This window comes from Stenella coeruleoalba (assembly GCF_951394435.1).
Source record: "Stenella coeruleoalba genome assembly, chromosome: 1".
Lineage (NCBI taxonomy): Eukaryota > Metazoa > Chordata > Mammalia > Artiodactyla > Delphinidae > Stenella > Stenella coeruleoalba.
The window spans coordinates 129,226,727-129,241,560 of record NC_137169.1 but is presented as its reverse complement, the minus strand read 5'-3'; the positions used below and the strand labels follow the sequence as shown (position 1 = coordinate 129,241,560).

General features: G+C 37.2%; 1 protein-coding gene across 2 annotated transcripts in view; it reads left to right on the top strand.

Moving 5' to 3' along the window:
- LOC307198240 (complement factor H-like) overlaps positions 1-14,834 on the top strand; it is a 125,252-nt gene that overhangs the window by 108,649 nt on the left and 1,769 nt on the right. For both annotated transcript variants that reach the window (XM_079945008.1, XM_079945009.1), the window contains 4 exons: positions 9,015-9,224; positions 9,949-10,122; positions 10,824-11,000; positions 12,055-12,228. In XM_079945008.1, the coding sequence (XP_079801134.1) occupies positions 9,015-9,224; positions 9,949-10,122; positions 10,824-11,000; positions 12,055-12,228 (735 nt within the window). The remainder of the gene's footprint in view (positions 1-9,014; positions 9,225-9,948; positions 10,123-10,823; positions 11,001-12,054; positions 12,229-14,834) is intronic.

Sequence of the window (14,834 nt, the reverse complement as noted above, 5' to 3'; positions counted from 1 at the left end):
CCAATGGCATTTTTCACAGAATTAGAACAATTTTTTTTTATTTGTAAGGAAACACAAAAGACCACAAATAGCCAAAGCAATCTTGAGAAAGAAAAGTGGAGCTGGAGGAATCAGGCTCCCTGACTTCAGACTATACTACAAAGTTAGAGTAATCAAAATAGAATGGCACTGGCACAAAAACAGACACATAGATCTAGGGAACAGATTAGAGAGCCCAGTAGTATACCCACATTTATGTGGTCAATTAATCTATGACAAAGGAGGCAAGAACATCATGGGGAAATGATTGCCTCTGTAAATGGTGTTGGGGAAACAGGAAAGTTACATGCAAAAGAAGCAAGCTGGACTACTTTCTCACACAATATACAAAAATAAAATGAAAATGAATTAAAGACTTAATTGTAACTCTTGAATCCATAAAACTTCTAGAAGAAAACAAAGGCAGTATGCTCTTTGACATCAGTTTTAGCAGTATTTTGGGTTTTTGGGCGTTTTTTGGATATGTCTCCTCAGGCAAGGGAAACAAAAGCAAAAATAAGCAAATGGGACTCAAAAATGAGAAAGCTTTTCCACAGCAAAGAAAACGATCAATAAAATGAAAAAGGTAGCCTACTGAATGTGGGAAGATATTTGCAAAGGATATATCTATTAAGGGGTTAATATTCAAACTATACAAAGAATTAATGCAACCAACATCAGAAAAACAAATAACTAGAAAATAGGCAGAGGACCTGAATAGACATTTTTTCCAAAGAAGACATACAGATGGCCAAAAGACACACGAAGAGAAGCTCAACATCATTAAAAGGCAGGCAAATGCATGTCACAACCACAGTGAAATGTCCCTTCACACCTGTCTTAATGGCTGTCATCAAAAAGACAACATCCAGTGTTGGCGAGGATGTGGAGAAAAGGAAATCTTTGTGCACTGTTGGTGCAACTGTAGATTGGTGCAGCCACTATGGAAAAGAGTATGGAGTTTCCTTAAAAACTAAAAATAGAACTGCCATATGATCTGGCAATTCCACTGCTGGGTATTTATTCAAAGGAACCAGAAACATTTGAAAAGATATATGCACTCCAATGTTCATTGCAGCATCACTTACAATAGCCAAGGTTTGGAATCAACCTAAGTGTCCATTGATAGAGGAGTGGATTAAGAAGATGTTTTATATATACACACAAAATGAACTATTACTGAGCCATAAAAATTACACATTTCCATTTGCAAAAACATGGATGGATCTAGGGTGTATTATGGTTAAGTAAAATAAGTTAGATAGAAAAAGACAAATGCCACATGATCTCACATATACGTAGACTCTAAAGAAGCCAGGGGGATGTGTATTCAGCATAAGGAATATGGTCAATGATATTATAATAACTTTGTATAGGGACAGATTGCTATTAGACATCTTGCTGGTCATTTCATAATATATGTAAAAGTCGAATCATTATGTAGTAGACCTGAAACTAACACAATATTTTTTTTATTTATTTTTTTCACACCTTTATTGGAGTATAAATGCTTTACAATGTTGTGCTAGTTTCTGCCATACAACAAAGTGAACCAGCCACATGTATACACGCATCCCCATATCCCCTACCTCCCAAGCCTTCCTCCCATCTTCCCTATCCCACCCCTCTAGGTTGTCACAAAACACCAAGCTGATCTCCCTGTGCTATGCAGCTGCTTCCCACTAGCAATCTATTTTACATTTGGTAGTGTATATATGTCCATGCCACTCTCTCACTTCATCTCAACCTCCCCCCACCCCCATGCTCTCAAGTCCATTCTCTACTTGTGCATCCTTGTTCCTGCCCTGCCACTAGGTTCATCAGTACCGCTTCTTTAAATTCCATATATATACATTAACATACGGTATTTGTTTTTCTCTTTCTGACTTACTTCACTCTGTATGACAGATTCTAGGGCCATCCACCTCACTACAAATAACTCAATTTGTGTCACATCTTTCTCCATTCATCTGTTGATGGATATTTAGGTTGGTTCCGTGTCCTGGCTTTTGTAAATAGTGCTGCAGTGAACATTGTGGTAAACGTATCTCTTTGAATTATGGTTTTCTCGGGATATGTGCCCAGTAGTGGGTCATATGGTAGTTCTATTTTTAGTTTTCTAAGGAACCTCCATACTCTTTTCCATAGTGGCTGTATCAATTTACATTCCCACCAACAGTGCAGAAGTGTTCCCTTTTCTCCACACACTCTCCAGCATTTATTGTTTTTTTGTTTTGTTTTAAATTTATTTATTTATTTTTGGCTGCATTGGGTCTTCGTTGCTGTGTGCAGGCTTTCACTAGTTGCGGCGAGTGGGGGCTACTCTTCATTGCAGTGTGCAGGCTTCTCATTGCAGTGGCTTCTCTTGTTGTGGAACATGGGCTCTAGACATGCGGACTTCAGTAGTGTGGCTCATGGGCTCTAGAGCACAGGCTCAGTAGTTATGGCACACAGACTTAGTTGCTCCGCGGCATGTGGGATCCTCCGGGACCAGAGATTGAACCTGTGTCCCCTGCATTGGCAGGCAGATTCCTAGCCACTGTGCCACCAGGGAAGCCCCTTATGTTTCTAGAGTTTTTGATGATGGTCATTCTGACTGGTGTGAGGTGACACCTCACCATGGTTTTGATTTGCATCTCTCCAACAATTAGTAATATTGAGTATCTTTTCATGTATTTGTTGGCCATCTGCATGTCTTCTATAGAGAAATGTCTATTTAGGTCTTCTGCCCATTTTTGGACTGGGTGGTTTGTTTTTGTGATACTGAGCTGCATGAGCTGCTTGTATATTTTGGAGATCAATCCCTTGTCAGTTGCTTCACTTGCAAATATCTTCTCCCATTCTGAGGATTGTCTTCTTGTCTTGTTTATGGTTTCCTTTGCCATGCAAAAGTTTCTAAGTTTCATTAGGTCCCATTTGTTTATTTTTGCTTTTATTTCCCTTACTCTAGGAGGTGGCTCAAAAAGGACCTTGCTGTGATTTATGTCATAGGGTGCTCTGCCTATGTCTTCCTCTAAGAGTTTTATAGTGTCTGGCTTTACATTTAGGTCCTTAAAACATTTTGAGTTTATTTTTGTGTATGGTGTTAGGATGTGTTCTAATTTAATTATTTTACATGCAGCTGTCCATTTTCCCCAGCACCACTTATTGAAGAGGCCATCTTTTCTCCATTGTTTATTCTTGTCTCCTTTGTCAAAGATAAGGTGACCATATGTGCGTGGGTTTATCTCTGGATTTTCTCTCCTGTTCCATTGATCTATATTTATGTTTTTGTGCCACTACCATACCATCTTGATTACTGTAGCTTTGTAGTATAGTCTGAAGTCAGGGAGCCTGATTCCTCCAGCTCCGTTTCTCTTTCCTAAGACTGCTTTGGCCACTCAGGGTCTTTTGTGTTTCTGTACAAATTGTAAAATTTCTTTCTTTAGTTCTGTGAAAAATGCCATTGGTAATTTGATAGGGATTGCACTGAACCTGCAGATTGCTTTGAGTAATATAGTCGTTTTCACAATATTGATTCTTCCAATCCAGGAGCATGGTATATCTCTCCATCTGTTTATGTTATCTTTGATTTATTTCATCAGTGTTTTATAGTTTTCTGAGTACAGGTCTTTTGACTCCTTAGGTAGGTTTATTCCTAGATATATTATTCTTTTTGTTGCAATGGTAAATAGGATTGTTTCCTTAATTTCACTTTCTGATCTTTCGTTGATAGCGTATAGGAAGGTCAGAGATTTCTGTGCATTAATTTCATATCCTGAAACCTTACCAAATTCATTGATTAGTTCTAGTTGTTTTCTGGTGGCATCTTTAGTATTTTCTATGTACAGTATCCTGTCATCTGCAAACAGTGACAGTTTTAGTTCTTCTTTTCCAATTTGTATTCCTTTTATTTCTTTTTCTTCTCTGATTGCTGTGGCTAGGACTTCCAATACTATGTTGAATAATAGTGGCAAGAGTGGACATCCTTGTCTTGTTCCTGATCTTAGAGGAAATGCTTTCATTTTTTCACCGTTGAGAGTGATGTTTGCTATAGGTTTTCTTACATGGCCTTCACTATGTTGAGGTAGGTTCCCTCTATGTCCACTCTCTGTACAGTTTTTATCATAAATTGGTGTTGTATTTTGTCAAAACTCTGTCTGCATCTATTGAGATGATCATATGGTTTTTATTCTTTAGCTTGTTAATATGGTGTATCACATTGATTGTTTTGCATATATTGAAGAATCTTTGCATCCCTGGGATAAATCCCAGTTGATCATGGTGTATGATCCTTTTAATGTGTTGTTGGATTCTGTTTGCTAGTATTTTGTTGAGGATTTTTGCATCCATGTTCATCAGTGATATTGGTCTATAATTTTTGTATGTGTGATATCTTTGTCTGGTTTTGGTATCAGGGTGCTGCTGGCCTTGTAGAACGAGTTTGGGATTGTTCCTCCCTCTACAATTTTTTGGAAGAGTTTGAGAAGGATAGGTGTTAACTCTTCTCCAAATGTTTGATGGAATTTGCCTGTGAAACCATCTGGTCCTGGGCTTTTGTTTGTTGGAAATTATCAGTGTCAGTTGCAATTTCATTACCTGTGATTGGTGTGTTTATATTTTCTAATTCTTTCTGGTTCAGTCTTGGAGGGTTTTACTTTTCCAAGAAATTTGTCCACTTCTTCCAGGTTGTCCATTTTATTGGCATAGTGTTGCTTGTAGTAGTCTCTTAGGATACTTTGTATTTCTGCAGTGTCTGTTGTAACTTCCCCTTTTTCATTTCTAATTTTATTGATTTGAGTCCTCTCCCTTTTTTTCGTGATAAGTCTGGCTAACGGTTTATCAATTTTGTTTATCTTCTCAAAGAACCAGCTTTTAGTTTTATTCATCTTTGCCATTATTTTCTTTGTTTCTATTTCATTTATTTCTGCTCTGATCTTTATGATTTCTTTCCTTCTACTATCTTTGGGTTTTCTTTGTTCTTTTTCTAGTTGCTTTAGGTGTAAGGTTAGATTTTTCATTTGAGATTTTTCTTGTTTCTTGAGGTGAGCTTGAATTGTTATGATCTTCCCTCTTAAAACTGCTTTTGCTGAGTCCCATAGGTTTTGGATCCTCGTGTTTTCATTGTCATTTGTTTCTAGGTAATTTTTGATTTCCTCTTTGATTTCTTCAGTGATCTTTTGATTATTTAGCAGTGCATTGTTTAGCCTCCATGTATTTGTGTTTTTTACTGTTTTTTTTCCTGTAATTGATTTCTAATCTCATGGCATTGTGGTCGTAAAAGATGCTTGATATAATTTCAATTTTCTTAAATTTTCCAAGGCTTGATTTGTGACCCAAGATGTGAACTATTCTGGAGAATGTTCCATATGCACTTGAGAAGAAAGTGTATTCTTCTGCTTTCAGGTGGAATGTACTAAAAGTATTAATTCTGCCTGATCTATTGTGTCATTTAAAGCTTGTGTTTCCTTATTTATTTTCTGTCTGGATGATCTGTCCATTGGTGTAAGTGGGGTGTTAAGTCCCCCACTATTATTGTGTTACTGTCAATTTCTCCTTTTATGGCTGTTAGTGTTTGCCTTATGTATTGAGGTGCTCCTATGTTGGGTGCATAAATATTTATAATTGTTATGTTTTCTTCTTGGATTGATCCCTTGATCATTAGGCAGTGTCCTTTAATGTCTCTTGCAACAGTCTTTATTTTAAAGTCTATTTTATCTGTTATGAATATTGCTACTCCAGCTTTCTTTTGATTTCTATTTGCATGGAATATCTTTTTCCATCCCCTCACTTTCACTCTGTATGTGTCTCTAGGTCTGAAGTGGGTTTCTTGTGGACAGCATATATGCAGGTCTTGTTTTTGTATCCATTCTGTGTTTTTTGGTTGGAGCATTTAATCCATTTATATTCAAGATGACTATTGATATATATGTTCCTATTACCATTTTCTTAATTGATTTGGGTTTGTTTCTGTGGGTCTTTTTCTTCTCTTGTGTTTCCTGCTTAAAGAAGTTCCTTTAGCATTTGTTGTAAAGCTGGTTGTAAAGCTGGTGGTGCTGAATTCTCTTAGCGTTTGCTTGTCTGTAAAGCTTTTTATTTCTCCATTGAATCTGAATGAGATCCCTGACAGGTAATCTTGGTTGTAGGTTTTTCCCTTTCATCATTTTAAATATGTCCTGCCACTCCCTTCTGGCTTGAAGAGTTTCTGCTGAAAGATCAGCTGTTAACCTTATGGGGATTCCCTTGTACGTTATTTGTTGTTTTTCCCTTGCTGCTTTTAATGTTTTTTTCTTTGTATTTAATTTTTGACAGTTTGATTAATATGTGTCTCAGTGTGTTTCTCTTTGGGTTTATACTGTATGGGATTCTCTGTGCTTCCTGGACTTGATTGACTATTCCCTTTTCCATGTTAGGGAATTTTTTGACTATAGTCTCTTCAAATATTTTCTCGGACCCTTTCTTTTTCTCTTCTTCTTCTGGGATCCCTATAATTCAAATATTGGTGTGTTTAATGCTGCCCCAGAGATCTCTGAGACTATCCACAATTCTTTTCATTCTTTTGTCTTTATTCTGCTCTGCTGTAGTTATTTCCACCATTTTATCTTTCCAGGTCCCTTATCTGTTCTTCTGCTTCAGTTGTTCTGCTATTGCTTCCTTCTAGAATATTTTTAATTTCAGTTATTGTGTTGTTCATCATTGTTTGTTTGCTCTTTAGTTCCTCTAGATCCTTGTTAAATGTTTCTTATATTTTCTCCATTCTGTGTCCGAGATTTTGGATCATCTTTACTATCATTACTCTGAACTCTTTTTCAGGTAGGTTGCCTCTTTCGTCTTCATTTATTTGGTCTTGTAGGTTTTTACCTTCTCCTTCATCTGTAACATAACTTTTTGTCGTTTCTTTTTTTTTTTTTTTGATGGGTGGGGCTGTATTCCTGTCTAACTGGCTATTTGACCTGAGGCATCCAGCACTGGAGTTTGCAGGTAGTTGGATAGAGCCAGGTCTTAGTGCCAAGATGAGGACCTCTGGGAGGCTTCATTCCTATTAATATTCCCTGGGGTCTGAGGTTCTCTGTTATCCAGAGTTTTGGACTTGGAGCTCCCACCACAGGAGCTTGGGCCCGACCTCTGGCCTGGGAACCAAGATCCTGCAAGCCACATGGTAAGGCAAAAAAAAATAAAAAAAATAAAAGATAAAAGAAAGGAGCTGTACAATAACAAAGACTAAAAGACAAAATAAAATTAGAAAGATAAAAACTATATTAGGAAAAATAAAAATATAATTGAAACAACTGCAATAAAGTAGAACAAAACCACAACAGAAAAAAAGGGGGTGGGGGAACAAGCCAGAAGGAGCAGAACAATGACAAAGTATAAGGAATAAAATAAAATTAGAAAAGTAAAAGATTTATTAGAAAAAATAAAAATATAAATGGATCAACAACAAGGTAAAACAGAACCCCAATCTAAAAGAAGAAAAAAGAAAAAAAGATAAAAAAAGAAAGGAAGAAAAAAAGAAAAAACCTTGGCTATGGGGAGTAGGTGTTTAGGCAGAGATGGAACTTAGGCAGAGGCGGAGTTTAAGGTGGAGTGGGACCTAGGCAGGGAGGCTGACGTTTGAGCATGAGGCAGAGCCTAGGCCCAGGACCCACGCAGCCAGAAAAGGCCTTGGGGGTGGGGTCTAGGTGGGGCATCATTCAAGTGGAAGCAGAGAGACAGCAAGTCTAAAGGACTGCCTATGGAGTGTGGAGTTCCAGAGTTTGGAGGTAAGGCCCTGGTTGAGGGTGTGTGGGTGGGATTTAGGCCCAGCGTGGTTAGAATGGGTCTCAGAGGGGGTCTCCAATTATAGAGGTAGGGCCCTTGATGGGGTGTAGGGGTGGGGCTTGGGCTCTGAGCCGCAGGAGGGAGGCTCCAAGGGCAGTGGATTAGGCCCAGGAGCCCAACAGGCTCCTCAGTGCCTAAGTGGACAGGGAAAGTTCTGGCTGCATTCCCTTCCATTCCTCTGTGTTCCCCCACGTCTCCCCCAGGGTCTCCCCCATTCCTGCTGGACCCCTGACTGTTGGTGGGTCTTGCTGGGTGTAGGAACTCCTCCTCTCCCCCAGCCGCCCTTCAAGGGTGCCAGTCCCAGAGGTCCAGGCTTTACTTTTGCTCTCCCTTCCCACCCTCCCACTCGCTCAGGACCTCCGCAGCTGGAGGGGGCCTAGGTTGCCAGAGGATCAGTCCCGGGATCTCAGTAGCCTCCTGGAGGCCCAAGAGGGCAGGAGAAACCTGGCCACGCTCTCTTTTGATCCTCTGCCCTCCCAATGGTTCCCCAATTTCCCCCTTTGGGCAAGGGATCCCTTCCCCTCCCCCAGCCACCCCTCAGGGGCGCCAGTCCCATCCCACCTCCACTTCTCCTCCCCCCTCATTCCCCCCATGACCCACGTCCTACCTGGTTGCTGGGGGTTCCTCCTGTCCCGTTAGGTGTCCGTGGTCCCCCAATGGTGCCTGGTAGGTGCCCTAATTATGCGGAGACATGAATTCCACGTCCTCCTAGTCCACCATATTGACTCCTCTCCCTAACATACTGTTATACATCAAATATATTTCAATAAAGATAAATTTAAAAAAAGGATGAAGGGGTATACTGAACAAGTGGATAGCAGCATAGTGTTTATGGAGACAAATACCTTCAAGTTTCAAATATTTTTCAGCTTTAAAATTCTTTAACTTGTTCAGATTATTTTTTATTTATTTATTTATTTTTTTGCTGTACGCGGGCCTCTCACTGCTGTGGCCTCTCCCGTTGCGGAGCACAGGCTCTGGATGTGCAGGCTCAGCAGCCATGGCTCACGGGCCCAGCCAGTCCACGGCATGTGGGATCTTCCCAGACCGGGGCACAAACCCGCGTCTCCTGCATCGGCAGGCGGACTCTCAACCACTGCGCCACCAGGGAAGCCACAAATTATTCTTATTTTAATGTATTTTTAATTTAAACATTACACTTATACTTTACCCTTTGATCTCTGTTCTTCATGTAGAAAAACTTCCATGTTCTCAACCACCTCAAATAGACCATGGAACGATTAATTCATCTAGCTCTGCAAAAGAAAGGAGAGAAACATTTGAACCCAAGCTTTATGCACATGGCACCAAGTTAAGTTATACCTGTGAAGATGGTTTCAGTATATCTGAAGAAAATGTGATAACATGCCACATGGGAAAGTGGAGTTCTCCACCTCATTGTGTAGGTGAGGACAGCATGCAAACCAAAATTCTATTTTCAGTACCATTCTTTACTAATCAATTATCATCAAAGTCATGGAACAGAATCCTTTAGATTCCTAAATATATCAATTATTTATATATTTATAGGTCATTTATGTATTAATATATAATTTATATTTTTATACATTTAATCGATTTTTGTATATTCATTTTCTGTTAATTTCATCAGTTCAGTATAGAATCACTTTTAAATCTGGCACTTTCTTTTGTATTAACGCTGTATGTGTAAAAAAAGTAAACCTACCTATTCATATACTTAAACCTATTTATATTCCTATTTATTCATATAAGTTGCAATGTATGCGTTGCCACCAAGTTTTTTCAAAAAAAACTTACGTTCTTCCTACAATGTCTCTTTTAATGTCTTACAATATATAGTACTTTTCTTAAGGTGATGAAGTCTCAGTGTGTTCTCTTTTATTAATCATAATTGCTTAGAGATGCACTGACAGTCTCATTCATAAATATATTGGTATTTTTAGTTTCAAGTTCTTGTTCAAGTGGACAGCTGGAAACACACCAGAATAGTGATTTTTGGGTGCATTTGTGTATTTCTCTGCAATGTGATGGAAGTTCCTGTAAAATCATTTATTATTTTCAAGTAAAACTATCAAATATGGCAAGCAGTACATCAAATTAAATTTCAGAGTTAGTGAAACATGAAATCGTTCTTTCATTTATTCCTAGGACTTCCTTGTGGACTTCCACCTTTGATTCAGAATGGTGTTGTACCTAATGAGAAAGGCAGTTACCAAGATGGAGAAGAAGTTACATACGACTGTGATGAAGGTTTTGGGATCGATGGACCTGCATCTATAAGATGTTTAGGAGGAAAATGGTCCCTTCCACCGGAATGCATAAGTATAATATATTTTATTTTATTCTGAGGCTGATAAATATCTTTAATTCAGGACATAAATGGCACAAGTATGAAACTAAGCTGTAATTCTAGAATTAAACAAGGTGTCTTTGGAAAGTTCTGGATTCTGGTAGAGAATTAATAACCCTAGTAATAATAAAAGTTTGATTCATGAACTAAATTATCTCACTATCACATCATCTTGTGTACACTTTGGACATCCTCTGATACACATTCTCAGACTTCTGGTCTCTGTTCCTATAACACAGCTGACCCCTGCTCATCAGTTTTATCAGCACTCAGTTTACTGTTAATTTATCAGTTATTTCTTTATGATATACAATTTTCTAAGATATTTGACATAATTCAAGGGAACAGACTTTGACAGAAGCAAAAAAAAGAAACACATCCATAATGTAGGTGACCTGTGATGGGGAAAAATAATTTAAATGTGAGAAGTGTGGTCTCAAACATCAAAGGCATCCCTGTCTCTTTGAGTATCACCATTCCCATGTTATAGTTTTGATGAATATAGACACAATCAATGTAACTAAGTCAAGATATCTAACATTTTAAGTTGTAAGAGAAATATTGTACAGTATTCATTGGTTTGATATGTGTATATCTATTTTTCTAGAATATAATTATTGGCCACTATTATTTTTAAAGATGTACTAAAGAAATACTTTTTTCTTTTTTTCAGACACAGATTGTTTTAACGTACCCAGCTTTGATGATGCTATACTCATAGACCGGAAGAAGAAATCGTATAGGTCAGGAGAACAGGTGGTTTTTAAATGTCTACCATCTTATCGATTGGAAGGAGCCAATACCATACAGTGTATTAAGAGCAAATGGATAGGAAGGCCAGCATGCAGAGGTACTTTGGTAAATTTTAAAACTTTATTTATTAAAGTATCTTAAGTAACATAATACAGAAAAGTGCCTCTACCATCATAAAATGGACACAGATTATTTTCAGGTCAAGTCAAAGAAGGTTTATGCCTGAACATAAAAAGGGATGGAATTGTGTACTCAGTGCTCAGTCTTGTAGCCCAATAATTCTCAAAGCACAGCCCCTGACACAGCAGTCTTAGCATATTCTGGAAGATTATTAGACATGCAAGCACAGATTCACAGGCTCACTCACACCTGTTGTATCAAAAACTCTGGAGATGGAACCCTGAAACTGTTTTAAAGATTCCCAAGGGATTCTATGCACATTTCAGTTTAGGAACCATAGCTACAGTGTATTGTACTTTATATCCACCTGAATCTCATTGATGAATTACACATTACTCATTGTTGTATACTGAAGCATTTGCAAAAGTATATTATTAAAGAGCATTTTAATAAATACATACATTTATTTTTCTGTTAGTTTTCCAGATCTTTGTTTGGATCTTTTAATTAATCATCTTCTTTCAATTACGGTATTCTTAAAAGTATGCTAACTCTTGATCAAGTCTTTAAAGAATTACCTAATGTGTTTATTTTTCTAAGGGCCTAAAGTTACAGTTCATAAACAGGATGACTATAAACCGAATCCTGATGTCAAATGATCTTTTATTATGATTTTCTTATGGTTCATAAATTCATTTTGAATTTATATAATTTATAACACTTAATTTACTAAACTCAGAAAGAGATGTCCAGAAAAGCTTTCATTTTCACTGGCCTAAAAAATGTGTATCAACCTTCTAGTGAAGGATGGGGGAGAGATTTAAGATACAGAAGCTTAATTTGTACTAAAAAATATTGCTTTATCTCCTTATCCTCAAACTTACATGTGAGTTTATTAAAATTAGCAGTCTTTCATGACAGATTAACTCTTGATTTTAAATGACCATATGGAATATATGTGACATCCCACTTGGTAGCTTGCTGTTCATAATGATCATTATATTAGAGATACTATTTTTCTTTCTATCTAGATGCTTCCTGTGTGAATCCACCCCAAGTGGAAAATGCTATTATACAAAATAAGAAGTCTAGATATCAAAATGGTGAGAGAGTATATTATGAATGCGTCTGGCCTTACTACCCTTTTGGGGAGGTAGATGTGATATGTTTAAATGGAACTTGGACAAAAGCACCTCAGTGCAAAGGTAGAGTATCTTACACCGCCCCCCCCCCCCAATTTTAGAGAATATATTAGGGACAAGATATGTTGATATAAATGTATAATGAAGTAGTTCTTATGGAATTCTTTTTTGATGCAAATAAAATGAAGGTGCTTAAAATCCAGTTCTTTTGTGGACTGAATAAGTGATCTGACATACTTATTGTTTGAAAGAGTTGACCAGATTTGAACAGTTGGAATCTTGGAACACTTCTTATCTTAAATATTAAGACATTCAGTTACTTCCTGGTGAATAAATGTGTTAACGATACCATAAGTACATTTGACAGCCCAAGAAATTCCACTTTGAGACATGGAATATAGGCAGCCAGGGCCTGATCACAGAATGTGACTTAAATTTGGGCATCTTCAGCATATGGGTGATATTTAAAGGTATGTTACTAACTGAACTCATTCAGGGAATTAGTATACACATAAAAAAAGTAAGTCTGAGAACTTGGTCCTGGGACACTTCAGTGTTTAGAGTTCAGGAAGTAAGGGCATCCAAACCAAGAAATATATTAGCCACTTCTAGTTTTTCAAGTTAACTTTTTCCTGGTATGTATTTTTTGCAGTCTTCCACTTGAACATGTTTTCATGTTTAGAGTGATTTTCTTGTAGACAGCATAAAGATGAATCTTGTTTATGTGTCCACCCTGCCATTTTCAGTCTTTCCACTGATATATTAAGGCTATTTACATTGAAAATATCTATTAACATAATAGGGACAATGTCAGCAATTTTATTCTTTGTTTTCTGTGTGTTTCCTCGGTTTCTCATACCCATTTCCTTTTCTTGTCTTCCCTGTGGGTTTTTGAACATTATAAATAACTTAATTTTTATACATCTGCATTGCTTTGGAGTATATGTCTTGTCATGTTTTTATTAGCGGTTGCTCCAAGTATTAAGGTCCACATAAGCGGCTTATCACTCCCTACTTGTATTGACATTTTACCACTTCAGGTGAAATGTGGAAACCTTACTTCCATTTAGATTCTTTTTATCTCCCCACATTTCAACATAAGTGTCTTTAGTATTCTCTCTACATACATTGAGCAACATTTCAAATGACATAATTTTACACCTAATTTAACAAAATCATTAGGGAAAAGATATTCTTATTATATTTACCCTTATTTTTAAAAATCAATTCCATTGTTTTTTCTTCCTTCCTAAAGTCTCAATCCCTTTTCTAGTTTCCTTTATATTTGAAGAATTGCTTTAGCAATTCTTTAGGTATAGATCTGCTAGAGACAAGTTCTCTCAGTTTTCCTTTGTCTGGAAAGATTTTTCTTTCTCCCTTTAATCCTAAAATATATTTCACTCAATATAGAATTTGGGGTTGACAATTCTTTTCTTCCAGCACTGAAAAAATGATGTCACTTCTTTCTGGTTCTATGTTCATGGATGAAAATCCTACCAGTTTTTGAATCCCTTTTCCATATAAGTATTGCATAATATCTATCTAGCTCTTTTAAGATTTTTTTCTTTTTCTTTAATTTCCAGCAATTTGATTTTGATGTATCTTGACATTGATTTCTTTGGATTTATCCTGTTTGGAATTCACTTAGCTGTTTTATTATGTAGATTTGTGCCTTATGCCCTATTTCAGAAATTTTCAGCCATTATTTTTACATTTTTTTTTTCATCTCATCCCCTTCCTTTTCATTTTCTGGGTCTCCAATCTTTCTCTATTTTCCCATGGGTTCCTGAAGCTCTGTCCATTTTCTTTTCAGTCTATTTTCAAAGTTAGTCTATAGTCAAGTTTATTTATCCTTCTGCCATCTGCAATGTATTATTGAGCCCATCCAGTGTGTTTTTTTAAAAAGTTATATTACTCTATTTTCCAGTTCTATCAATTTGACTGGATTTTTAAAAACCATTGCCCAATAATTTCAATATGTATGTCATCTCAGTGTTGTCTTCTTTTGATTGTTTTTTCTCTTTTGAGGTTTTCCTCATCCTTGGTATGATGAGTGATGATCAACTGTATTCTGGACATTTTGGGTATTATGTATTGAGATTAAGGACGTTATTGAAATCTTTTATCAGACCTCCCTTACTGCCATGCAGGGTGCAAGTCCAGGGTTCCCACCTGGCCTCCACTGGCTCCTGGAGAAAGGAGAGAGGTGTCTTCTTCCCTCACCATGTGGGTGGAAGTCTGGACTCCTCACTTGGCCCCTGCTGATCAAGGTGGGGATGGGTTGGTCTTAGGTTCTATGGTGTATTTCTAGAGAAAGTCAGGATTGTAAAAACTGTTTCTGTCTTACTATGCTGATCCTTTCCTGGGACTTTGCTTAAAGAGACGAAGTGCTTCTTGGGACTGTTTTTTTTTAAATTTTCTTTCTGAACTTGCTATCATTTCTGGGTTGCAGTCTCAGTGGTCCATCCAGGATACAAAGAAGGGAAAAGGAAAACCCAAACAAGTCTCTGGAGTGTAATTCCTTGAATCCCAATGTCTCTAACCAGATATCTTCTCTACATCTTTCACAGTCTCCTGAGTTGGTTTATTATAATATGTTCAGGATTTTTAGTTAGCAGAAATAATACAGAGCAGATGCAATAAGCAGAAATATTTCTACCTCATCTTGT